Source organism: Lemur catta, chromosome 10 (genome assembly GCF_020740605.2).
Source record: "Lemur catta isolate mLemCat1 chromosome 10, mLemCat1.pri, whole genome shotgun sequence".
Lineage (NCBI taxonomy): Eukaryota > Metazoa > Chordata > Mammalia > Primates > Lemuridae > Lemur > Lemur catta.
Genome location: NC_059137.1, coordinates 7,305,014 through 7,330,368, shown reverse-complemented (window position 1 = coordinate 7,330,368; position 25,355 = coordinate 7,305,014). Strand labels below are relative to the sequence as shown.

At 49.6% G+C, this 25,355-nt stretch overlaps 2 protein-coding genes and 1 non-coding gene across 4 annotated transcripts; 2 read left to right on the top strand and 1 right to left on the bottom strand.

Annotated features, from left to right (window-relative positions):
* Positions 1-619: 619 nt before the first annotated feature.
* Positions 620-13,683, bottom strand: TRUB2 (TruB pseudouridine synthase family member 2). 2 transcript variants are annotated; one of them, XM_045563301.1, is made up of 9 exons: positions 13,524-13,653; positions 12,681-12,812; positions 9,547-9,621; positions 7,842-7,903; positions 6,022-6,090; positions 5,657-5,738; positions 3,326-3,398; positions 1,815-1,951; positions 620-997 (listed from the first exon to the last, which is right to left on the bottom strand). In XM_045563301.1, exons 1-9 carry the CDS (start codon positions 13,630-13,632, stop codon positions 672-674), a joined length of 1,065 nt encoding a protein of 354 aa, XP_045419257.1. In that variant the 5' UTR covers positions 13,633-13,653; the 3' UTR covers positions 620-671. The 2 variants fall into 2 exon arrangements, with proteins under 2 accessions (XP_045419257.1, XP_045419258.1); XM_045563302.1 differs by lacking the exon at positions 6,022-6,090 and having other exon boundaries at positions 13,524-13,683.
* On the top strand, positions 11,804-11,865 carry LOC123646765. Its single transcript, XR_006738019.1, has one exon. It is a non-coding gene; the product is annotated as a U7 small nuclear RNA (small nuclear RNA).
* Positions 13,684-13,730: 47 nt separating the features above from the next.
* On the top strand, positions 13,731-24,403 carry COQ4 (coenzyme Q4). Its single transcript, XM_045563303.1, has 7 exons — positions 13,731-14,153; positions 14,241-14,372; positions 16,984-17,080; positions 17,633-17,735; positions 22,486-22,615; positions 23,189-23,282; positions 23,795-24,403. The coding sequence occupies exons 1-7, from the start codon at positions 14,084-14,086 to the stop codon at positions 23,964-23,966; spliced, it is 798 nt and encodes a 265-aa protein (XP_045419259.1). The 5' UTR covers positions 13,731-14,083; the 3' UTR covers positions 23,967-24,403.
* Positions 24,404-25,355: the final 952 nt, after the last annotated feature.

The following is a 25,355-nucleotide window of genomic DNA, read 5'->3' as shown; positions in this document are numbered from 1 at the left end:
CTTCATATTCTTTGCCTAATTTTCTTGTCCTCTTTTTCTCATTACTTTCTAAGAGCTCTTTGTATATTATGGATATTATTCATTAGTTAAAGATACTGCAAATACTGTTATCGGTCTGTCATTTGTCGTCTTTTCCTCCATACAGAAGTTTTTTCTTTTCAATTGGGTCAAGTCTAGCAATCTTTTCTGTTACAGCTTCTGAGTTTTGTGTCACATGCAGAAAATCTTCCCCTACTCTTTGTGCACAGCCATCATTTCCAGCTCATACAGTTCTTTTTTTTTTTTTTTTTTTTTTTTTGAGACAGAGTCTCACTCGCCCGGGATAGAGTGCCGTGGCATCAGCCTAGCTCACAGCAACCTCAAACTCCTGGGCTCAAGCAATCCTACTGCCTCAGCCTCCCGAGTAGCTGGGACCATAGGCATGTGCCACCACACCCAGCTGATTTTATATATATATATACTTTTTTTTTAGTTGCCCAGATAATTTCTTTCTATTTTTTTAGTAGAGAAGGGGTCTCGCTCTTGCTGAAGCTGGTCTCGAACTCCTGACCTTGAGCGATCCTCCCGCCTCAGCTTCCCAGAGTGCTAGGATTACAGGCGTGAGCTACCGCACCCGGCCTCATACAGTTCTTATATTTATCCACACACTGCCCCAGCAGCTGCGTGGCCTTTCAATGTCCCACATCACTCTCCAGCCCCAAGGCAGAGCTTGGGCCCTCCGAGTCCCCAGGCCAGCGCGGACTGGGGACCTGCTGGGTGTCCAGCCCCGGCCTCAAGCTCTTCTCCAGTTCCGCAGCTACCCGGGGGGCAGCAGCCTGGATGGCATCCAGGATACTGTGTAGGTCCCACTGGGTCCTCAGGAGGGCATCATCCAGTGTGAAGATGCCATCTCGTGTGCGCCGCACTTGGGTACAAACAGCGGTGGTCTTTAGCTCCAGGCCAATTTCATGCACCAGCTTTCGCAGCTGCTTCTGTGTCTCGTGCATGCACTGCACCTCTGCCAGGGACACACAATGATGGACACAGGTCAGGAGCACAGCCTCTGGGGTCTGGCTGATCTGAATCCACACCCCATGGATACCTCCTAGTGACATAATGGACCTGAGCAAGACACCTTAGCTCTCTCGGCTTTGCTACTAAGAGTGCAGCCTCAGGGCCGGCCCTGTGGGTGCCACCTGAAAGTATGTTAGATAAGCATAATCTCAGGCTCTGCCCAGACCTGTTGAGTCAGAATCTGCCTTTTAAGAAGATCCCCAGGTGATTTGTGGGCAGGGTGGCTTTAGCAGTCTGCGCTAAGACTTGGTTTCCTCATCTGTAAAACAGGGGCTATCAGGAGTGAAAGACATCATTTATAGAAGCCGCTTAGCATCAGGAGAGCCCTGGTCAGTGCTCAAGCAAAGGAGTATGGATTCATATGATCAACAGAGAGGAAAGGAATGAGGGTTGGGGAGCACACAAAAGGAACAAAGATTTGGGGGGCACTGGGAGTTAAGAGTTGTGTCTGATGGGCCCGTGACAACTTGAACCACTGGAAATGAGCCGCTAAATGTAACCTTGCTTGTTAAGGTCTGGCTTCAAAGGGTGACTTGGCAGGAGATAGAAGAGCTTTTGTTCTGTGTGCTCTGTGATCAGCCAACTTGGGGCCAGGGCTGGGAAGGAAGTCAGCGCCTGATGCCTTGGCCAGCAGAGATCAGGGCTGGCGTGTGCCTGTCTTGGCTGAGCCAGAGGACAGTGGCCTCCACAAGAGCATTCCACGGTGACTCCCCAAACCCAGGGGCCCCATCTCAGTGCCCCAACTTCCTGGGGCAACCTACCCAGGAGGAATTCTGGAGGTGCAAAGTGGAGACATCGGATGCCAATTATCAGCATGGGAGACTTGTTCGTGGGCCGGATCAAGCCTCTCACGGCCATCTCATAGGCCTCCTGGGTCTTCAGGTCCAGGTTAGAGTGCCTGTGGATCAGCAGGGGGCTGGAGTCCTGCAGACAGTGTGGGGTGGGGAGCTGGGCTGACCACCTGCCCCTAGCATTGCCCTACTCACAAAAGGCGCCTTTCCAGAAGCTCTTCATTCACCTTCCATGTGCCCTGCCACTCCTGCTCCTACAGCCACCCTGGCAGCACCCTCTTTGTCCCCTGCAATCCCTAAACGCAGCATCTGCACGCCCTCCCTGGCTTCACAATCACACACACTGACCGCTCCAAACCTCCACCTGTGCCCTGGGCTCCGGCATCTCAGCCTGGACAGCCCACAAGTTCCTCACGCTCGGCCCAACCCAAAGTGACTCAACGTTGTCCTCCTCCACAGGGCCTTCCTCCCCATCCCAACAGCCCCAGTAGCCCAGCTGTCTGCCAGCCTCTTCCTCGAGGCTGCCCTGTGGTGTTGTCTGCCCTGCTCCATCCCTCGCTCTCCTCCACGGCTCATGCCCTAGCTGCAGGTTGGGCCCTTCTTGGTGGTTGCCCAGGCACTGTCCTTACCGCCTACTCCCTGTGTCCAAATTTTTCCCCTCTGGTCCCTTCTCCACATGGCCCCCAGGAACAGGACTGCAGTGCACCGGCTGTTTCAGATCTGAAAATGGGTCCCCACTGCCCTCGCCAGCCATGTCCCGCTTCCCTTCACTCCTCCCCTGGGTACCTCACATCCCTGTGCCGGGCTCCTTACCAGGTTCTGAACACATCTGGCTGTTTCACCCCGAGCCTGGGAACATGATGTTCCCATCACCTGCTTCTCCCCAATCACAGGTACTTGGCAATTTCATACGTGACCTTGAAATGATGTTGCCTAGGGCATTTTCTCTGATCACAGCAGCCTCCCGCACCTCAGGTGGCTATTTTGCTGGGGTCACCCTACACCTGCAAGTCACTGTGCTCAGCTACCTGCCTGATCCCCGTGAGTCCTCAGCACATGTCCCTAAGGCAGGGGCTCTTTCTATCCCCATTGTACAGAAAAGGAAAATGAAACTCCCAGCCAGGTGGGCCATTCACCCAAGGCCACACCACTGGTGTCTGGCAGGGTCAAGAATCCCAGCCAGGTTGGCTCCAGAGCCTGAGCTCTCAGGACGAGGCTACTCTTGCTCCTGGGCTCTGTGCTATGATGTGGATCCTTGGTTTCCTCTCCAATAGACCATTTAGTCCTCAGGACGACAGCTGGGATCTCCTGTTCCTCTTGGCCTCCCAATGCCCAAAACCCAGCACACAGAAACTCTTCTGCGTGCCGAGAAAGAAATGGGTAGCTCCTGTGTGGTTTCAGGTTCTAAGAAGAAGATGCATGGAGTCTGCCCCAGGCACTTCTCCACGCTCTCCCAGCACCTCCCTGAGGGCCCCACTTACATCACCAGGGCCTTCTGATGGGAGCCCTGCATCACGGCCAGGATGCGGTCCAGCTTCTCTCTGGTCACGTGGTCTGGAAAAGGCAGGGGGCGGTCAGTGCACAGGTGGCGATGGGCCACAGCACACTCTTTTCCCCCACACCAGCCCCATCCTTGGAACCTGGAGATGGGATGTTTTGGAGGGATTCCCATGGCAGGGGTGGCAGGCAATCTTTTGAGAATCTGATGAAAGCTCTGGACCTTCCTCTCAGAAAGATACATGTGAAAGCAACATTTTGAGGACATTTTCAAGGAGCTCACAGATCTCCTGAAGCCATCCAGATTCCAGGTTAAGAACACATTCTTCTGGGCCAGGCATGGTGGCTCACGCCTGTAATCCCAGCACTTTGGGAGGCTGAGGCAGGAGAATCACTGGAGCCCAGGAGTTTCAGACCAGAACAGCCTGGGCACCACAGCAAGACTCTATCTCTACAAAAAGTAAAAAAATCAGCTGGGTTTGTCGGTGCACCCCTGTAGCTCCAGCTACTCAGGAGACTGAGGCAGGAGGATCACTTGAGCCTGGGAGTTAGGGGATGCAGCGAGCTATGATCATGCCACTGCACTCTAACCTGGGTGATAGAGCAAGACCCTGTCTCTTATAAAAAAATTTAAGAAGAGAATACTTTTTTTTGTAAATGGAAGCCCACAGACATACATGCCCAATATTTTAAGCTAGGTCTCTTAAGCCCCAGTCTGGGTTTCCCATGCCAGGGACCCTGAGAGGGGGCCATCTGCCCAAAATGCAGAAAGAGGCAGCAAGAAGTGCTCTGCCTGCTGATCCCACTGAGTGGCTACAGCAGCAGAGCCACAAATTCTGCCACAAGGCTGATCCTGGGGCTCAGCCAGGGCTAGTGCCAACTTCTGGCTCCAAGGGTAGAGCTCCAAGAGAAGGTGTCGGGACCAAGGCGTTGCTAGCCTGGAAGGGCCTAGACCTCTTGTTCCCCAGGTCTGGCTTTGCTCATGCTGTGGTCTTACCTAGATGTACCTGCCACTGCCTTCCCCCACTTCCTCGCAGCCCAGCTCAAAGGCTGCCTCCTCCAGGAGGCCCTTCCTGGAACATGCTGTTTCCTCCTCCTGGCTCCTGCCTCTCTGCTCCTGCATCTCTTTCCCAGCACTTAATTTTCTTTGATTTTTACCTTACTTTTTAGTTATATAATTGATACCTAAATCTTCTCTTAAAAATTTAGACTGGCTGGGCACAGTGGCTCACATCTGTAATCCTAGCAGTCTGGGAGGACTAGGCATAAGGATTGCTTGAGCTCAGGAGTCCAAGACCAGCCTGAGCAAGAGTGAGACTTCGTCTTTACTAAAAATAGAAAAAATTAGCTGGGTGTGGTGGCTGACGCCTGTAGTCCCAGCCACTCGGGAGGCTGAGGCAGGAGGATTGCTTGAGCCCAGGAGTTTGAGGTTGCAGAAAGCTACGATGACACCACTGCACTCTAGCAGGGGCGACAGAGCGAGACTGTCTCAAAAACAAAAACAAAAACAAAAAAATTTAAGACTAGCAACAACAATCATTCCTTCCCATCCCCATAAATTCTAGCTTCCTCCATCCTAGGAGTGTCAATTTGGTAACCGACCCTAGGTGCTTTCCTGGATGTTGACGCATACTGATGTGCACAAATATGTAGTGCCGCTTTGCCAGATGTTCTGTCTCCTACAGGAGGTGCAGTGGTGTGTGCTTGGCTGAGTTCATTGAGACTAGGGGCTCTGTCTGAGTCACCCTATGTCCCCCCAGTGCCTGGCACATGGTTGGGTCCAAAAAACATCTGTCAAATGAGCAAATGCAATAGATCCCATGGAATGTCTTAGAACATGGGGATGGCGAGAAGGGAAGAATGAGGCATCCATCCTCCATCTTTCCATCTATCAGCACCTCCCACTTCCCAGGCCTGGTGCTGTATGTGTGACCAGAGGAGTGAACCACATAATCCTGCTCTCTTGGGTGAGTCTGGTGGGGAGACAGATATTAAATGATCACAAGTCATTAGTTAGTCACTATTCTGAGAGTCCATCCAGTCCAACTCTGGAGGCTAAAGAAGGCTTCTCTAGGGAGGTGATGTTTGAAAGGGTGAAAAATTTATACCGTCTGAAGAGAAACCAGAGTATGTGGAGGTGACATTTGAGCCAGGCGAGGAAAAGACAGATGGCGTGTCCAAAGTCCCAGCCTGAGATTGGTGTGTCAAGAGTAAATGAAAAGGGATCAGCGTGGCCCAGGTGAGGGCCAGGAGTCGAGGGAAGCAAGCATAGAGGGAGGTGGTGGCAGCCACCCTGGGCTCCCACAGGCTCTCACCATATGTCGTCTTCTCCACCAGCCGCCCGTCTTCACAGAAGTCATCTGTGGCTTTGCCCAGGAGGCCACGCACTGTGTAATCCTTCAAGGACAGGGAGGGGAAGATCTGCTCATTGTCCCCACAGTCAGCCCTAGCAGCTAATGCCACAGAGGTGCTAGACTGAGGCTGGGGCTCTCAGATCTTCCCTCAGGCAGCTCACGCACCCAGCCCCTGCCCAGCTGCTCCACTGCCCCCTGGGGAAGGGCACCAGCTCTGCTGTGTGGCCTTTGGCAGCTCTCTTTGTACCCCAGCTCTCCTCTGTGACCTGGGGATGGTGACAGGGCCAATCTCCCAGTACAGTTGCAGATTCAGTGAGACACGGTACCTGGCTCCCAGTCAGCGGGCCTCCTTCAAGATGGCTGCCTGGGTTCCCATGACCAGGAGCACTGGCTGCCTGCAAAGGCACCAATGCCCGTCCTGTGACCACTCCGTGCCTTGGTGTCTCTCCGCTGCAGCCTGACCTGACAATTTAGCATGCTGAGGCCTCCTAGCATGCCCTAGGGCTTCTCTCCACCCGTCTGATGTGACTAAGCTTTCATGACCCAGATCAAGGCCTTCCTCCTCCCTGCTGCAGGCTTTACATCTGTGCAACTAACTGCCTCTGCCACAAATAAGAGTGACAACGATGATGATGACAGAGATGGTGACAACAGTGACATTTACTGAACATTTCGTATGTGTCACGGACCATACTAAACACTTTATATGCAGTCATTAATTTAATCTTCCAATGGCCAGGCGCAGGGGCTCATGCCTGTAATCCTAGTACTCTGGGAGGCCGAAGCGGGTGGATCGCTCGAGGTCAGGAGTTTGAGGCCAGCCTGAGCAAGATCGAGACACCGTCTCTACTAAAAATAGAAAGAATTTAGCTGGATAACTAAAAATATATAGAAACAATTAGCCGGGTATGGTGGCGCATGCCTGTAGTCCCAACTACTTGGGAGGCTGAGGCAGGAAGATCACTTGAGCCCAGGAGTTTGAGGTTGCTGTGAAATGGGCTGATGCCACGGCACTCTTGCCAGGGCGAAAGTGCGAGACTCTGTCTCCAAAAAAAAAAAAAAAAAAAAAAAATTTAATTTTCCAAGTATAGTCTTCTTGTAGGGGAAATACTATTAATATCACCTCCATATTAGAGATGAGGAAACTGAGGCACACAGATGTTTAAGCAATCCACTCAAGGACACACAGCGGGGTAGAGCGGTAGAAGCTGGGTTTTGAAATGAAGCCATTTGGCTCCAAAATTTGTGCTTTGTGCTCTCTTTTTTTTTTTTTTTTTGAGATAGAGTCTCGCTCTGTCACCCAGGTTAGAGTGCTGTGGCATCATCCTAGCTCACTGCAACCTCAAAGTCCTGGGCTCAAGCGATCCTCATGCCTCAGCCTCCCAAGTAGCTGGGAGTACAGGCACTCACCACCATGCCCAGCTAATTTTTCCTTTCTTTTTTTGGCCTGCCCCTCCCCCAGTTTTTTCTATTTTTAGTGGAGATAGGGTCTCACTCTTGCTCAGGCTGGTCTTGAACTCCTGAGCTCAAGCGATCCTCCCGCCTCGGCCTCCCAGAGTGCTAGGATTATAGGCGTGAGCCACTGTGCCGAGCCTAGAATTTGCACTCTTAACCAGTAAAACTGTGGGCCCCTAATGTGGCACCTATTCACGTACTTTGTGATACCAGATTCCATAGTCCCACCCTGGATGGCATAGTTCCTGAGGGCTGCATGGTGACATCTACTTCCCAGTCTTGGGGAGAGAATAGAAGGGTGTTGTGATCAGGCTCTGATGTCACAGAGATCCAGGTTCAAATCCCAGCTCTTAAAGCCCTGGAAATGCTATGTGACCTGGGCAAGGAACATCCCCTCTCTGAGCCTCAGTTCTCTCTTCTGTAAAACAGGGTGAACAACAGATTCTAATTTACAGCAAGTTGTGAGGCTTCCACGAGGGAACCCACGAATAGTGCTCAGCACAGAACAGTCAGCACCTACTAATGCCAGTAGTTATTGTTATCATAGCCTCCCCAGCACATGACTATAAAAAATGCTTGCTGCCGGCCTCGGCGCTTCCCCATCGAATCCTCTAAGCTTCAGAGGTAGCTGATGGACCCCCTCCCCAAGAAAGGAACAAGGGATAGGCGGGCTGTCCCCACCCCCCCATACCTTGGTGAGATGAGCATTGTACATTTCGGTGAGGAGCCTGCGTCCCTGTCCCACGCCGAACACTGAAAGACAGCCAGCCTTATCTCATACCTGGCACCCCTTCCTGTCCCCTTGGGAACCCGCACCCTCACCCCCACCCCTGCCATCAGAATACTCCCTTCTCCGATGCTATTAAAGCCAGCAAGAGGGCAAGATCTTCCACAGGGGGCAAGCAAGCTCCTCTGAATATACATCAAAATGTGGATTTCTGGGCCTCATCCATAGGTACTGAATCTGACTCAGATGTAGAGGGATTTAGGATCCTTAGCAAGGGGATTCTGATACACTTAAAAGAGATCACTGGCCCAGTCATACGACCTGTGCTCAAATCAGTGATGGCTCTGAGTATAACCTTTAACCTCTTTAGGCCACAAGCTCATCAGTAAAATGTAGGTAAAAATGATGTATGTCCCCGTGGGTGTTGTGCAGATTAAAGGAGGCAATTGGGCCAGGCACGGTGGCTCACGCCTGTAATCCCAGCACACTTTGGGAGGCCGAGGCAGGAGCATCGCTTGAGCCCAGGAGTTCAAGACTGGCTTGGGTAACATAGCAAGACTCTGTCTCTACAAAAAATTTAAAAATTATGTTGACTGGAAACTTTAAAAAAAAAAAGAAAAACTTTTAAAAACTAGCCTGGCTGGGCATGGTGGCTCATGCCTGTAATCCTAGCACTTTGAGAGGCCGAGGCGGGAGGATCACTAGAGCTTAGGAGTTTGAGACCAGCCTAAGAAAGAGTGAGACCCCCATCTCTACTAAAAATAGAAAAATTAGCCGGGCATCATAGTGTGCACCTGTAGTCCCAGCTACTCTGGAGGCTGAAGCAGGAGAATCACTTGAGCCCAGGAGTTCGAGGTTGCAGTGACCAATGATGCCACTGCACTCTAGCCTGGGCGACAGTGAGACCCTGTCTCTAAAAAAAAAAGGAGGCTATGCACAGGCAGGAAGCAGTCAGCACAAAAGAGGAGCCCAATGAACAGTAGCCATTGTGGCCACTTCCTGTCTTTCTTCTGGTCTGTTTCTCTCTCTTGCTGAAGGAGAGAATGACCCTGCATTCACTCTTTGAGAACAAGGAGAGGGGCATGAGGTCATGTCTGGTTGCCTATACCCCAGGAAGTGAGACAAGGGGACTCTGATTGTCACAGCTGGAAGATGTGGCTACCACCTGACACTGAGGACACAGTTGGTTCATGACTAGGGCTTTGTGTATCCAGCTCCAGCAACATCCAGACCCTGACCAGTAGGACTAGTAGTCAACAAGCCTGGCTGCCCCATAACACGATGATGGTTTCCCTCTCTGGGCCAGTGGCATTCACTAGCCATGTGACCTACGACAAGTAACCTATGTGCCTGGAGCCTTCCTTTCTTCATCCATAAAATTATCCACCTAATAAAGTTGTTGTGGTGAATAAGTGTGCGCAAAGGGCCTTGAAACACATGTAATATGTAGGAATCACTTGATCACAGTGGGCGATTGTGATGATTACCCTATGACTATCACCCTCTCACCAACCATCTCCCCAGCTGAGCAGACTTGGGGCAGGAATCAGGGGAGGAGGGCAGTGGTAGAAAGTGGGTGTCAGGCAAAAAGTATACTAGGCTCCTGGTAGTTCCCTGATCTTTTCCCAAGCCCATATCACTGCACCCCCAGCCTTACCACATCACCTACCAAGTACCCCAGAAGCCTGGGCATCCAGCCGGTGTCCCACACCAACCCTCAGACTGGTGAATGCTGGTCCACGTACTGAAAAAAAAAAGAACAAGGTCCATTTGCTCAATCTTTGGATTGCGTGATGACGTGATTCCTAGAATGGAGCCTCATGGAGCCCAAACTAGGATCAGGAGAGACTCTCAGGTTTCCCCACTATGGAATCTGGGGCCCTGAACCATTTCCTCAGTTCCCTGGGACCCAGAGAAAGGGCAACCCAAGATGCCTCTTACTCTGCTTACCATCAGTCTCCAAGTGACAGGCTTTCAGAGGATTGGGCAGACCCTGAGGATCAAGACCGTGGAGTCTCTGCCCAACTCTGCTGAAGGAGAGTACTGGTAAGAAAACAGAGCTCCCGGCTAGGCACAGTGGCTCAAACCTATTATAATCCCAACACTTTGGAAGAGCTGAGGGGGGAGGATTGCTTGAGGCCAGGAGTTCAAGATCAGCCTGGGCAACATAGCGAGATGCCATCTCTACAAAAGATTTAAAAATTGGCTGGGCGTGGTGGCACGTGCCTGTAGTCCCAGCTACTTGGGAGGCTGTGGCAGGAGGATTGCTTGAGCCCAGGAGTCCGAGATTGCAGTGGGCTATGATCATGCCACTGCACTCCAGCCTGGGTGACAAAGCAAGACCCTGTCTCTAGGGAAAAAAACAAAACAAAACAAAACAAAAATGGAGGCTCCTTAAGGTAGGACCTGGGTCTGTCTGTTCAGAGTTCTATCCCCAAAGCCCAGAACTCACTAGCTGCTCAGGAAATAACTATTGAAGGAATGAATGCAGGAATGGGCCAGAAGTGTGTATACTTCTACAGATCAGGAAGAATCTAGAGAAAAGTACAGGGTGGTTGAGAGCCTACTGAATCCAGACTATGTTACTTAATATCAATACTAAGCCTCAGTTTCCTCATTTGTGAAATCAGAATAGGACATATCTCGCAGGATTGTGGTAAAGAGTCAATGAGATCACACTTGGGAAAGCTGAACACAATGCCTAGTACAAAGCACATACTTCATACATTATACCTATTATTGTTAACTATAGGGAGTCACTGATGTCACCTGCTGGAGTTTTAAAGGTTTCTGATCAAGCCCCTAGCCTCCCTGACACATGCCTTAATCACATCTAATGACAGGGATGCATTGCCAGAACCAGTTCCACTATGGGGCACATTTGTTCACTAAAAAGCTGCCCTTTCCCAGAAACCCAAAACCCCTTCCTTATGATTTCTACCTAAAGGTCTCAAGTCCCACCTGGAGTCCCAGAATAGTAGAAGGGCCAGCAAACTACAGTACACAGGCCAAATCCTCAAGCTTGGTTATTTTTTTGTTTTTTATGGCCTGCAAATTAAGAAATGTTTTTTCCATTTTTCAATGGTTCAAAATAAATCAAGTCCCTCAGTATCCATGGGAGATTGATTGGTTCCAGGGTTACCCACAGATACTAAAATCCAAAGATGCTCAAATTCCTTATAGAAAAGGGTGTAGGGCTGGGCGCAGTAGCTCATGCCTGTAATCCTAGCACTCTGGGAGGCCGAGGTGGGTGGATCGTTTGAGCTCAGGAGTTCGAGACCAGCCTGAGCAAGAGTGAGACCCTGTCTCTACTAAAAATAGAAAGAAATTAGCTGGAAAACTAAAAATATATATAGAAAAAAATTAGCCGGCCATGGTGGCGCACGCCTGCAGTCCCAGCTACTCGGGAGGCTGAGGCAGGAGGATTGCTTGAGCCCAGGAGTTTGAGGTTGCTGTGAGCTAGGCTGATGCCATGGCACTCTAGCCAGGGCAACAGAGTGAGACTGTCTCAAAAAAAAAAAAAAAAAAAAAAGAAAAACACACACACAAAAAAAATGGTGTAGTATTTGCATATAACCATCCTCCCAAATACATTATTTTTTAAAACCTTTTTTTTTAAGAGAAAGGGTCTTGCTCTGTCCCCCAGGCTGGAGTGCAGTGTGCAGTGGCATGATCCTAACTTGTAACCTCGAACTCCTGGCCTTGAGCAATCCTCCCACTTTGGCCTCCCAAAATGCTGGGATTACAGACATGAGCCATCGGGCCTCTGCCATATACTTTAAATCATCTCTAGATTACATATAATACCTAAGACATATGCCTACACATCACTTCATTTGTGTGGATTCAATGTAGTATTCCATGCATGGCAAATTCAAGTTTTGCGTTTTGGAACTTTGCATTTTTTTTTTTTAATTTACCAATCCTAGTGTTACAGCTCTTTTAGAATTTGTCTGAAAGGTTTTCCTGTCCCCACCGGAAGACCGCACCCCCCCAAAAATTTACCAATCCTTTCTTTAACTGCAGAAGATTTTTCTTAAATGAATATTTAAATCCATCGTTGGTTGAATCCACGGATGCAGAACCCATGGATAAAGAGGGCCAACTATACTTTGTGACATGTGAAAATTATACAAAACTCAAGTGTCAGTGTTCATAAACAAAGTCTTATTGAAACACAGCCAGGGCCAGGCGCGGTGGCTCACGCCTGTAATCCTAGCACTCTGGGAGGCCAAGGTGGGAGGATCGCTCAAGGTCAGGAGTTCAAGACCAGCCTCAGCAAGAGCAAGACCCCGTCTCTACTAAAAATAGAAAGAAATTAGCTGGACAACTAAAAACATATAGAAAAAATTATCCAGGCATGGTGGTACATGCCTGTAATCCCAGCTACTTGGGAGGCTGAGGCAGAAGGATCACTTGAGCACAGGAGTTTGAGGTTGCTGTGAGCTAGGCTGATGTCACGGTACTCTAGCCCGGGCAACAGAGGGAGACTCTGTCTCAAAAAAAAAAAAAAAAAAACACAAACACAGCCAGGCTCATTCTTTTTGATATTGTCTATAGCTATTATGCACTACAATGGCAGAGTTGAGCAGTCGCAACAGAAACTGCATGGCCTGCAAAGCATAAAATATTTAAAACCTGGCTCTTTTCAGGAAAGTCTGCCATTCCCTGCTCTAATATTAATACTTCATTCCCATTCTGGACCTCTAAGGGCTTGGCACTGAAGTCTGAGTGCTAAGACACTGACTCTACTCGGGATTTCCTGGGAAGTGACATACAGGATCCTGCTTGAATCTGCCTTACCCAGTGGATGGCTGGTGAGGGTCGGCACACTGGTGGCTGTGAGGGTCAGCTCCTTCTTTTCACTGCCTTCCATGGGGCCCAGCAAGAACCGAACACGCTGTTCAGGGGCAGGAGGCTTCCCAGCATTGAGACCTAAACACACACAAGTAAAGGATATCTTGTCAATTCTGTCCCAACACCAGGGAGGCAGAGGTGGGCAGGGAAGTATGATGATGTAAAACAGAGGTCCCCAAACTTTTTGGCACCAGGGATCATTTCATGGAAGACAATTTTTCCAAGGATGGGGTTTGGGGGACGGGGAGGGCGCAGTTCAGGCGGTGATACCATACGATGGGGATGGGGAGCGGGTGTAAATACAGATGAAGCTTTGCTCCCTCTCCCGCCGCTCACCTCCTGTTGTGCGCCCCGCCCCCACCCTGTTCCTAAGTTTCATGGAAGACAATTTTTCCACGGGACGGAGGAAGCGGGGAGCGCGGGATCGGGGGGTGGGGGTGCTCTGTGGTAATGGACTGGTATGGATCCGCGGCCCAGGGGTTGGGGACCGCAGATGTAGAAGGCTGATGAGAAACCCATGGTGTAGAAAACAGAATAGCTGTAGTTAAGAAACAGACTTGGGTTCAAATCCTAACTCCACGACTTATCAACCTTATGACAACAGACAATAATGATTCAGTTTCCCCTAGGGGAAAATGAGAAGTAATGAAACATACAGGTCAGACCGTAAGGAAAGCGCTTGTCCAGGCGCACAGGTAACGTGACTTTATTTTGCTGGAAGAACCAGAAGCGGAGATCGACTTCCAGGAGCATGGGAGCGGGATCGTGGGTCTGGTTCCAGGCACTTACCCTTCAGAAGCTGCAGCTCCATGGTATCCCGCAGGTGCTTCCATTTTAGCCCCGGGGGCTTATAGGCAGCGAAAAGCCCATGAAGCCGTGCCAGGCGGGCGGACGCCATATCTCAAGCCCCCGGCCGCGGTTCGCGGAAAAACGAGGATCTGGACGGAAGTGCCGTACGGCCCCGCCCCTAAATGGGCGCCACCATGTTCCACAGCCGGAAGTGGTTCATTTCTTACTGTCCTCGGGGAAAACGTGATGGGGGAAGGAACTAGGGGCAGGCGGTGAACCGCAAAGCTGGTGGGGTTGCCTCTCCTGTGGGGGACTCTTTTTGGGGGTGAGGTGAAATGGGGAGAGTCTTGCATCGGTGGAGGCAGGTGGTCTACAGGTCGCGTGGGTTTCCTTCACATACTTAGCAGTAGGACCCGTTAGTGCCGGTGCTACGGTGCTTCTCGTCGAAAGGCCATAACGCATCAGAATCGAGTTTTTTTTTTCTTCTCTGGTGCTCCGTCGCCAGAGAAACTTAGGGCGTCGGACTTACCCCGCCCGTCCTCCGGCGGACGTCCGCTGCCATGGCGACCCTACTGCGCCGAGCCCTGCGTCCACTAGGCCGGCTCCCCGGCGGTCCCTGGCCTGCGGCAGGCAAGTGGCGCCGGGTCCCAGGCGTAGGCGGGGAGGAGCCTGAGGGCACCCAGCTCTTCTGATTTGGGCCTTTTTCTTGCCCCGCAGATGTGCCTCTCCGGGCCGGGAGCCATGGCGCTGGCCTGTTGTACCCGGACCACATCCCCACCTCCCCGCTGCAGAAGGCGCTGCTGGCCGCCGGCTCTGCTGGAATGGCGCTCTACGACCCCTATCGCCATGGTAAGGCCTCTAGCGCTCGGCACTCCGGTGGGGTTGCTAGGAGTCGCGGCGCGTCCTTGTCTTAGAAGGCTGGGCAGGTCACGATCTCCAAAGCCTCTGTTTTCCTATGAGTAACCGGAGAATAGGTACTGTCAACGGAAAAAAATCCAGACTCTGTAAAATAATTATATATATATATATTTTTTGGTTTGTTTGTTTTGGAGACAGAGTCTCCTCGCTCTTTTGCCCTGGCTAGAGTGCCATGGCATCAGCCTAGATCACAGCAACCTCAAACTCCTGACCTTGAGTGATCCTCCCGCCTCGGCCTCCCAGAGTGCTAGGATTACAGGTATAAGCTACTGAGCCAGGCCTGCAAAATAATTTTAACGAGATTTATTCTGAGCCATATTTGAGGACCATGACCCAGAGCCATGCCCAAGAGGCCTTGAGCAAGTGGACTCGCTGTGGCTGGCTTACAGTTTGGTTTTGTACATTTCAGGGAGACAGGGTGTACAGGTAAAATCATAAATCAATACGTGGGAGGCATACATTGGTTTGGCCCGAAAAGGTGGGGGTTAAAGACATGAAGTTTTGTCTAAAGGCTTGGAATGTTTTAACATAGTTGCTGTTTATCAGAGATAAGCCACAGGACATATCTGTTATGTAAATTGAGGACCTGTAGGTTTGTCTTGCATACCCTTAGGCCTGTTAATGGGTTACAAAGGATGTCCCCAAGAAGGGAGGGGGACATGATAAGGCCTGTCTGACCTTCTTCCTCCTGGCAGGCATTTAGTTTTAGGATATTCCTTTGGCCACGAGGGGGTCCATTTGGTCCATTTAGTCGGGCGGGGGGGGGGGGGGGGGAGGGGGTGAGCCTTGAAATTTTATTTTAGTTCGCAGTACACAAACCTGGCTGCACCTGGTAATCCCCAGAACGTTTATAAAAACGCAGATGTCTGGGTCCCACCTAAACTCACTAAATCGGAATCTGCAGGATGAAGGAAGGGGGGAGGGGGGAAAGGTGCATGGAATCTGAACGTCTGCCTTTTTAAACTACTTCCCGGAACATTTTCTCATCCAGCCATATTGAGATGTCTGAACTAATAAATAGATGAATTATAAACATCCATCAAATTATAACATCCCACTAGAAAGTAAACTTTCAAGCACCATAACTGCCTTGTTCCACTGTATGTGCAGCTTATTAGATAGTGCCTGGCACGTAGTAAATGTTCAATAAATATTTGCAGAATGTATGACTATAACATCTTAGGATTCTACAGTGCTTTTACTATCCTTCCCAGAATTTTTTTTTTTCAGCATATTATGGGGGTACAAAAGTTTAGGTTATGTATATTGCCTTTGCCCCCCCTAATCAGAGCTTCAAGCGTGTCCATCCCCTAGACGTTGAGCATTGCACTCATTATGTATGTCTACACCCATCCCTTGCCCCCCCAACATCTGCCTGACACCTGATTAATGTTATTCCTAAATGTGCTCTTAGGTGATGATCAGTGAAACCAATTTGATGTTGAGTACATGTGGTGCTTATTTTTCCATTCTTGGGATACTTCACTTAGTAGAATTGGTTCTAGCTCTATCCAGGAAAATACAAGAGGTGCTGGTGCTATATCACCATTGTTTCTTACAGCTGAGTAGTACTCCATGGTATACATATACCACATTTTATTAATCTACTCATTTTTTTTTTTTTTTTTTTTGAGACAGAGTCTGACTCTGTTGCCTGGGCTAGAATGCTGTGGCATCAGCCTAGCTCACAGCAACCTCAAACTCCTAGGCTCAAGCCATCCTCCTGCCTCAGCCTCCCGAGTAGCTGGGACTACAGGCATGCGCCACCATGCCTGGCTAATTTTTTCTATGTATATTTTTAGCTGTCCAAATAATTTCTTTCTAGTTTTAGTAGAAATGGGGTCTCACTCTTGCTTAGGCTGGTCTTAAACTCCTGACCTTCAGCGATGCTCCTGCCTCGGCCTCCCAGAGTGCTAGGATTACAGGCGTGAGCCACCGCGCCCAGCCCTCCACTCATGTATTGATGGGCACTTGCTTCCCAGAATTTTTAAGTTGTTGGAAGTACTACTGCTCCTACTAATAAAAACAATAATGCTAACTGCTCATTTGGCGCTTATTTTGGCTGTTCACTGTGCTAAGTGTTTGATATCCATGATATTTTTGATTTTTCATATTAACCGTATAGGAAAGGGTTATCTGCACCTCACCAATTAGGACACTGAGGCTTAGAAATACGAAGCAGTTTGCACAAGGTCACCTAGATAGTGAATGTGCCTGGGCTCAAACCCAGTACTCTCTGAAGCCAAAGCCTGTACCAATCAATGGAGACATGACACTCTGTTGTGCTAATGGATGTGAAAGTGATTTGTAAACTCTTCAGAGTACTGTGCTATCCCACTCCAGTAGATTAATAACACTAGTAACAACTATAGATATGTACATTGAGCCCTTGCTATGTGCTGGGTGACTTGCTAAGTGCTTAGCATAAGTCCTTATAAGTAAGCAGTAGATATTATCCTCATTTTACCATGTAGGCTCAGACCAGGTAAGGTAATTTACCTAAGATCATATCCCCCATTTGTGCCCATTTCTGTCCTTTCAGACATGGTTGCAGTTCTAGGGGAGACCACAGGACACCGTACCCTGAAGGTCCTCAGGGACCAGATGAGGAAGGATCCAGAGGGTGCCCGGATCCTACAGTAGGTCCCAGCTCTGCATGGGGGATTGGGAGCATTCTCTAGGGATTCTGACCTCTCTAGAATCACATTGTGTCAGTTCTGTTCCTCTGTGGAGCTCTTCTTGATACCCTGGCCATGGATGGTAGCAAGGGCAGGACACTGCTCAACTGTAGGGATGCCATTTATATATATGTCTATACACTATGATGACCTCTGGGTTATGCGGTGTGGTGGCCTCAGCCTAGTTTCCACTACAGAGCTCTATGCCTTCATTAAGGTCCTATAACATGTACTAGCTGTACCCCACCCCTGCCCCGACATTACATTTTGTAAGTACCCTGATCACATCTGAGGCCTGCCTTCGTGCCTAGATTGTACTCCTGCAAGCAGGAACTATGTCTTGATTTGTCATAGTCTCCTCTCTCCTTGACACTGGCTTAGCCAGTTGTAGATGTTCCATTAGGGCTATGGCCACACGGCTGTTCTGTTGTACCCCCTGCCCCAGCTTGTTTTAGTTGAACCTTTCACTTGCCTTTGCCAACACCCTCCCAATACCCAAATCCTGTCTTTCAGGGAGCGTCCTCGGATCTCACTGTCCACCCTCGACCTGGGCAAGCTCCAGAGCCTGCCTGAAGGCTCTCTGGGCCGTGAATATCTTCGTTTCCTTGATGAGAATGTGAGTTTCCAGCTTCTGTGCATCTGGCAGTTACCAGAAAGAGCAAAAGAATGGCACAGGAGTGACATCCTGAGTAAGGACGTGTCCTGAGCTGCCACCATGGGCAAGACTGCTTTTCAGTCTTGTGCCAAGGCTTTGTCATTTTCTATGGGACAGGCAAATGGGCTGGGAACATCACTCCAAATGATAATACTGGCCAGTGTTTATTCACCTCTCTCTGCATGCCAGATGCCAGGCTCATTCGTGATCTCGCTGAATCCTCCCAACAACCCTGCCAAATAAGTTCTACTATTATCCTTTTTTTTTTTTTTTTGAGACGGAGTCTCACTCTATTGCCTGGGGTAGAGTGTAGTACCATCATTGTAGCTCACTGCAACCTCAAACTGCTGGGCTCAAGTGATTCTTCTGCCTCAGCTGGGCCAATTTTTTCTATTTTTTGTAGAGACAGGGTCTTGCTCTTGTTCAGGCTGGTCTCAAACTCCTGGCCTCAAGCAATCTTCCCGTCTGAGCCTACTAGAATGCTAGGATTATAGGTGTGAGCCACTGAGCTCAGCCTATTATCCTCTTTTAATAGATGAGGAAACAGAGGGTCAGAGCCGTTAAGCAATTTGCTAATTTCACTAAGCCAGTATTAATGGAGACAGTATTCAACTTTAGATCTTGCTCTTAATTGGTGTACTATATTCTCTTGTTCTAGGTACATTGTTTTCCCTAGGGTATGACAAATAATTGCATGCTCTAGCCCCAGGCAGGGAGGACAGGGGTGGTGGTGGCTGGGGGAGGGGGAAGGTGTTCCTAGCTACTAAAGAACTCATTCATTTATTCAGCCTCTGCCACATGCCATCCCCTGTTGTGTGTGCCGGGTATATAATGGTGAACTAGACAGCTAAGGTGGTTGCCCTCCTGGGGCTTATATTCTTGTTGGAAAGACAGACAATAAAGTAGTAAAAAAATTTTTCATATAAAAATTTAGGTAAAATATTTATTGAGTACTTAGAATGTACCCAGCACTGTTCTCAACAATCTAGGTTACAGTGGACAAAACCAGCAAAAAGCCTGCCTTTGTGGAGCTTATATCCTAGCAGCTGGCTGCTGTGAAGAAAAGTTAGTGTAAAAGAGGACACCTTTAATGTGGGGGAAGGTGCAGCCACCTGTGACAGGGTGTAAGAGGAGATCCCTTGAGGAGACTTGGAAGATGAAGAGGAGCCTGCCCTTTTGAGAGCTGGAGAAGAGCATTCTGAGGACAGGGAACAACAAGTGCAAAGGCTCTCTGTGTTTAAGAACAGGAAAGTTGACCAGTGTGGCTGTAGAGGAACAAGTGGGGTGGGAGGTCAGCTGGGGTTGGGCCTGCACGCCACTAGAAAAGGACTTTGTATTCTTTTTTTTTTTTTTTTGAGACAGAGTCTTGCTCTGTTGCCCGGGCTAGAGTGAGTACCGTGGCGTCAGCCCAGCTCATAGCAACCTCAAACTCCTGGGCTCAAGTGATCCTACTGCCTCAGCCTCCCGAGTAGCTGGGGCTACAGACATGCGCCACCATGCCCGGCTAATTTTTTCTATATATATATTTTTAGTTGGCCAGATAATTTCTTTCTATTTTTAGTAGAGACGGGCTCTCGCTCTTGCTCAGGCTGGTCTCGAACTCCTGACCTCGAGCGATCCACCCGCCTCGGCCTCCTAGAGTGCTAGGATTACAGGCATGAGCCACCGCACCCGGCCAGGACTTTGTATTTTGTAGTAGGTGCAACAGGAAACCACTGGAAAGTTTTGAGCAGGATAGGAATATGACTTGATTTATAAAGGACCTTAGAGTACAGTTGGCTCACCTTCCCTGTCTCTACCCCATTCTCGTCCCTAACACAGAAACATTCTATCAAAGCATTTCTGCCAAGTGGCTCTCCCGTCCAGCTGCCAGAGCTCCCAGGCTGGAGGAGGTGAAGGAGTCACAAAAGCTTGCTTTAGAACAGTTTCTCAGCCTTGGCAGTATTGATGTTAGGGCTGGATCACTCTGTCGTTGGGGCTGTCCTGTGCATAGTAGGATGTTTAGCAGCATCTCTGGCTTCTACTCACTAGATGCGAGTAGCATTCCTCCAAGTTGTGACAACTGCAAATGTTTCCAGGCATTGCAGATGTCCCTTGGTGAACAGTTGAGAATCACTGCTTTAGAAGGTTATTGTCCCTGAGACAATAATCTGTTCTTCACACTGTCCTGCACTGTTGCCTTGGCAGGGCAACCACTTGCCCTGTTTTACATTATCTCCCTCAGATTTCAGCAGGATGCAAGTTATTTCATCAATGGGAAACTCACCAGGTTGACCTGTCCCAGGTGCCACCCAGGGAGGCACAGCCTTCTGAAGTCCCCAGAACCTTTATTCCTGTTGTGGAGGGGAAGAGGTAGCAGGGATGGAACGGACCATCCTGGGCATCTTGCCAAGCCACAGCCCTACTTGTGTGACAGGCCTGGAGATTGTGACACTTCTAGAGCAGAGAAAACAGCAGCCCACAGATGGTAAAGGAGCACCTTTGTCCCAATAGAAATTTAGATAAAGGTTCCAGGTGAGGCCACCCTCCCTTAGGTTGAGATTGGTAAGGGGTGTGGTCATGGTGTAGCATCGGGGTTATAGTCATGGCCTCTGGAGATAGGAGGAGCCTGAGTTAGAATCTTTGCCTCTTTTAGCTGGATGTGGGCATGTGCCTGTCAACCCAGCTACTCCTCAGGGGCTGTAACCACACCACTGTACTCCAGCCCGGGGGGCGGGGGGTGGGCAGCAGAGTGAGACCCTGTCTCTAAAAAAAAAAGGAAAAAATATCCTGCCTCTTCCCAGGTTTAGGACCCTACTAGACAAGTCCTTCTACCTCTTTGAGCCTTGGATTCCTTATCTGAAGTAAAAGGACCTAATCTTTATCTTCCAGGGCTCTTGATAATGAATGTTAAGGCTACTGGCTCTGCAATCCAGCAGACTTTGTTTCAAATCCTGACTCAGCCACTTTATTAGCTATGCAGTCTTGGAAAAATTACTTTACCTCTCTGAGCCTTGTTTTTCTTACGTATGTCTGAGCCTAATAACAGTATTTACCTCCCAGATTGTTGTGAGGATGGAATATAATATCTGTAAAGGAAATATTGCTGTTCAGGCACATAGTCAATACTCTGTGATCACCTTCAGCTTCACACAGCAAGTAAAACTGCAGAGGAAATTAGGTCCTGGGACCCATCGAGGTCACATGTGGACACAGACTGAGCAGGCAGCCCTAAAGCAATGAGGACATCAGGTGTCTCAGCTTTTGGACAGGCTGAGGCCATGGTTTGGGAACAGAAAGACCAGGCTGTCCCTGCCTGTGTGGGTGCTGCTGAAGACCCAGAGAGACAGTAGCGGGGTAAGAGGAGGATAGTTGATGTCCCTACCTGGAATCATAAAAGTGCCCAGGGCTGGCCTTTTACTTGTGCATGCAGGAAAGGTTTATTCATCCAGGCACTCTTTGGCATTCACATGTCTCTTGGTGAGCATGTTGAGAATCACTGCTTTAGAAGGTTATTGTCCCTGGGACAATAATCTTTTCCTCACACTCTCCTGCATCGTTGCCTTGGCAGGGCAACCACCTGCCCTATTTTACATTATCTCCCTCAGATTTCACTAGGATGCAAGTTATTTCATCAGTGGGAAACTCACCTGGGTGACCAGTCCCAAGTGCCACCCAGACATTTGCAATGCCTGGAGAACAGTGAGCAAAGCAGAGCCAGCCCTGCCCTCCTACAGCTGACAGGCTGTTGTAACGCTGTCCATAGAAATAGAATGTGAGTCACATAAGTAATTTAAAATTTTCTACTAACTACTTTAATAAAAGCAAAAGGAAACAGGTGGAATTAATTTTAGTAATACATTGTGTTTAGTCCAGTATATCTAAAATATTATCATCACAACAAGTAATCAATATTTTAAAATTGGGTTTTCACATTCTTTTTTTCACGTAAATCTTTGAAATCTGGTGTATGTATTACACATACAATACATCTCAGTCGGAACTTGTTACCTTTCAAGGCTCAATGGCCACATGTGGCAAGTGGCTGCTCTAAAGGACAGCACAGGTCTGGGCGACAGTAACAACCACATGCAGTTAGCATGAAGGTATAGTCTTTTTAGTGCCACACGATGCTGCAACAGACTGTAACATGGACCCATTCGGTCAACAGGTGCGAAGTCCCCTTCCTGTGGGGCAGGGGACACTTAAACCAGGTTATGAAAGATAATTAGGAATTATTAGGATGAAGATGGGGGTGGTGGGAGAGGGTACCCTAGGCTAGGATCAGGGGCCTTGGGGCTCCTTTTTAAATTTTTAATTGTGGTAAATAAAATACATAATATAAGATTTGCCATATTAATTGTTTTAAATACACAGTTCATTAGTATTAGGTATATTCACATTGTTGTGCAGATCTTTTCATCTTGCAAAACTTGAAACTCTATACCCATTAAATAATTCCTCTTTCCTTCCCTCCCTACTAGGGGCTTCTTTGCCATTCCAACAGGCCACACACGTTTGAGTTGGGATAAGCTGGGGGGGGGGGGGTGCCAGTCCCACCATATTGCCTGCCCGAGGCCTCCCCAGCAGGCAGGTGTGGACAGAAACCAAGTCCCAGGGTCTTCTCATGGTGTATGAGCTTGGTGGGTGTGGTGACAGAGTCCAAGAGAGGCTGCTAATTGGGCCCTGGGACTGGTTGGAGAGGTGTCTAAGGGAGGTTCATGGTTGTCAGAGGGTCTCTCCAGACACCCGAGCACCCACCCGCTTTGTGGACGATGAGGAGCTTGCCTACGTGATTCAGCGATACCGGGAGGTGCACGACATGCTCCACACGCTGCTCGGAATGCCCACCAACATCCTGGGTGAGTGCCCCCAACCCAGCAGCCTTGAGAACAGTGTATGGGCAGGGAAGTCCAGCCAGCCTGTCTCCCCGGGGTGGCTTCAGGACCAGGGCAGGACTCACCTATCTCAGCTACCCTCCCCCATCAGCTGGCTTGGTGCCTCTTTGTCTGCTGTAGCCAAACATCTTGATAGCATCTTGCCACTGCCCCTTAATGGCTCCTACACTGATGTTGCAGCGTCTAAACACCAGGGCTCCCGGCCTCATTTTGGTCTTTAGCTGCCTCCCTGCTCTGAAACCTCAGCAATTCCCTGAGGCCAGTGGGCACCATCCTGGGCTCCTCAGCCTGGCTTTTGGGGTCCTCTGCATTCTGACCCCAAGCTTCCTTTCCAGCCTTTATTTCTTTCTGCTGGCTTTCGGACCTTCTCCTCCACCCCAAGGAGAGTGCTCAGGGCCCAACACAGGCCAGGACTGGGTACAGCCGATTCCTGGTAGAGATTACAGGGGAACAGATGCCTCTCTGTGCCCTACTATGGGCACCACCGGCCTCTCCTTTAGGCACCTGTTGACCTCCCACTCCATCCCTCACTCCCAGGGGAGATCGTGGTGAAATGGTTTGAGGCTGTCCAGACTGGCCTGCCCATGTGCATCCTCGGTGCACTCTTTGGACCCATCCGACTCAGTGCTCGGTAAGTTTTCAAGTGGTGGAGGATGGAGGAAGAACTCAGTGGGGCCAGGGCTCCCAGAAATGGGAGGAGCACACAGGCCCCTGAGCAGCCCTCATGATAGTCCATGAAACAAGGGTAAGAAAAATGGAGCAGAGAAGGGAAACTGGCCCAGGCTGGTGTCTTCAGGGCACAAATACAGCCTGGACATTTCCTAGGACCCCAGGGTCTTTTGAGCCAGGCCTCAGTGCCAGTTCAGAATGATGGGAGTCAGTGGGAAAGCAAGTTGGTATGAAATTGTGGAGTTAGGTAGTCCTTGATTTAAACCTGAGCTTTGGTGTGTTCAAGATACGTGGCTTTGGGCATGAGATTTTACCTCACCAAGCTTCTGTTGCCTCATCTGAGAAGCAGGGATAATAACTTCCTCCTTAGATCTGCGTGAGAATTAACTGAGAAAATGCACAACATGTACTGAGCACATAGAGTGCCTGGCCCTCCGGGACCTTCTGTTTTCTTTTTCATCTGCTGCCCCACAGAACCCTGCAAGTGCTGGTCTCAGAGCTGATCCCCTGGGCAGTTCAGAATGGGCGAAGAGCACCAAGTGTCCTCAACGTGTACTACGAGCGGCGCTGGGATCAGCCCCTGGGGGCTCTGCGGGAGGAACTGGGCATCACAGCTCCACCCATGCACATCCAGGGCATGGCCTAGGCCCTGAGCTGCTGAGCCAGGTGGGCCTGGCCTGCCTTCCCCATCCCCTGCTTCCCTTGGGGACAAAGGGCTCTCTTGCCACTACCTTTGTTCTTTTTCTTTGAACACTGACCCTTGAATATCATTTATCTTAATTTGTCATAAACCGCTGCTGTGTGACCTTGAGGACCAACCCTGAAGGGAGCAGGCAGTACAGTGGGGCTCCCAGAGGAGCCAAGATCTGTCCAAAGAGAACCACGTTGAACACCTATCAGCTCTCTGGGCTTGTGCTAGAATGTCTATAACTCCTGTTCTGGACTGCCCTCCTCTAGCCAGGGTTTTCTGGGGGCAGGCTGAGTGTCCTTGCAAGGGTAAGGGCTACACCCAATTCCAAAGGCCTGAGAAGAGAGAGAGGAAGAGGCAAGTCTGCTATCTGAATAAAGGCTCTATCAGGTCAAGTGTCTGCTTGTCTTCCCTTGGCCCAGTGATGCCCAAGATTTTGGCAGCCTTGGGTCTTCCTAGCACTGAGGACAGAAATTCCCCTCCCAGCCTGAGCTTTAGCTGTTTGTCCACTGTCCTCTATAGAGATGGGGTCTCAACTGTGTGGCCAAGGCTGGTCTTGAACTCCTGGCCTCAAGTGATCCTCCTGCCTCAGCCTCCCAAAGTGCTGAGATTACAGGCATGAGCCACCACGCCCGGCCTCCCTTCCCCTTTCTGACCCCCAGTTTCATCCTCAGTAAAACGGGAATGCAAACAGGACTCACCTCCTAGGGTTACTTGGGGGGTTTCCTGAGGTGACATTCAGAAAAAGAGCCTCTGAGAAAGGGCCCAGAGAGTAGGAGCTATTTTATTTTCACTGTGGTCACAGGCACAAAGGGAAAGTGTGAGGCTGCAGTTCATTTTGTAGTGGCAAACAAATTTTCCTTGTGTCAGAGCCAAGGAGTGAGGACAGGCAGGATGACAAGTATCATTGGAAGAGTGGGTGTCCCTGTCTTGAGATTTAGAACCAGAAAAACTTCTAAGATGGCAGAGCCTTTAGAGTTGTTTGGGGCCAACTCTTCATTGTGTAATGTCAATGGAAGAAAAGCTAAACTCTAAAATAATTTTAAAGAGATTTATTCTGAGCCAAATTTGAGGACCATGACCCAGAGCCACGCCCATGAAGCCTTGAGCAAGTGGACTCGGTGTGGCTGGGTTATAGTTTGGTTTTATACATTTCAGGGAGACAGGAGTTATAGGGAAAGTCATAAATCAACATGTGGGAGGCATACATTGGTTTGGCTCGAAAGGTGGGCCATCTCGAAGGGGGAGGGGGCTTACAGGTTATAGGTGGGTTTGAAGATTCTTTGGCTTGTAATTGGTTGAAGATATGAATCTTTGTCTAAAGGCTTGGAATGTTTCAATATAAGG

What these genes read in the sequence shown, in the direction of transcription:
- TRUB2 (XM_045563301.1), bottom strand. Translation starts at nt 13,632, where the DNA reads ATGGCGTCCGCCCGCCTGGCACGGCTTCATGGGCTTTTCGCTGCCTAT. An exon ending in GGTGGAGAAGACGACATATG is followed by an intron (nt 3,399 to 5,656) that starts GTGAGAGCCTGT and finishes TGCCTTTTCCAG; the next exon opens with ACCACGTGACCAGAGAGAAG. An exon ending in CATCAGAAGGCCCTGGTGAT is followed by an intron (nt 1,952 to 3,325) that starts GTAAGTGGGGCC and finishes GCTGATCCACAG; the next exon opens with GCACTCTAACCTGGACCTGA.
- COQ4 (XM_045563303.1), top strand. Translation starts at nt 14,084, where the DNA reads ATGGCGACCCTACTGCGCCGAGCCCTGCGTCCACTAGGCCGGCTCCCC. An exon ending in CTACGACCCCTATCGCCATG is followed by an intron (nt 14,373 to 16,983) that starts GTAAGGCCTCTA and finishes CTGTCCTTTCAG; the next exon opens with ACATGGTTGCAGTTCTAGGG. An exon ending in AATGCCCACCAACATCCTGG is followed by an intron (nt 22,616 to 23,188) that starts GTGAGTGCCCCC and finishes CCTCACTCCCAG; the next exon opens with GGGAGATCGTGGTGAAATGG.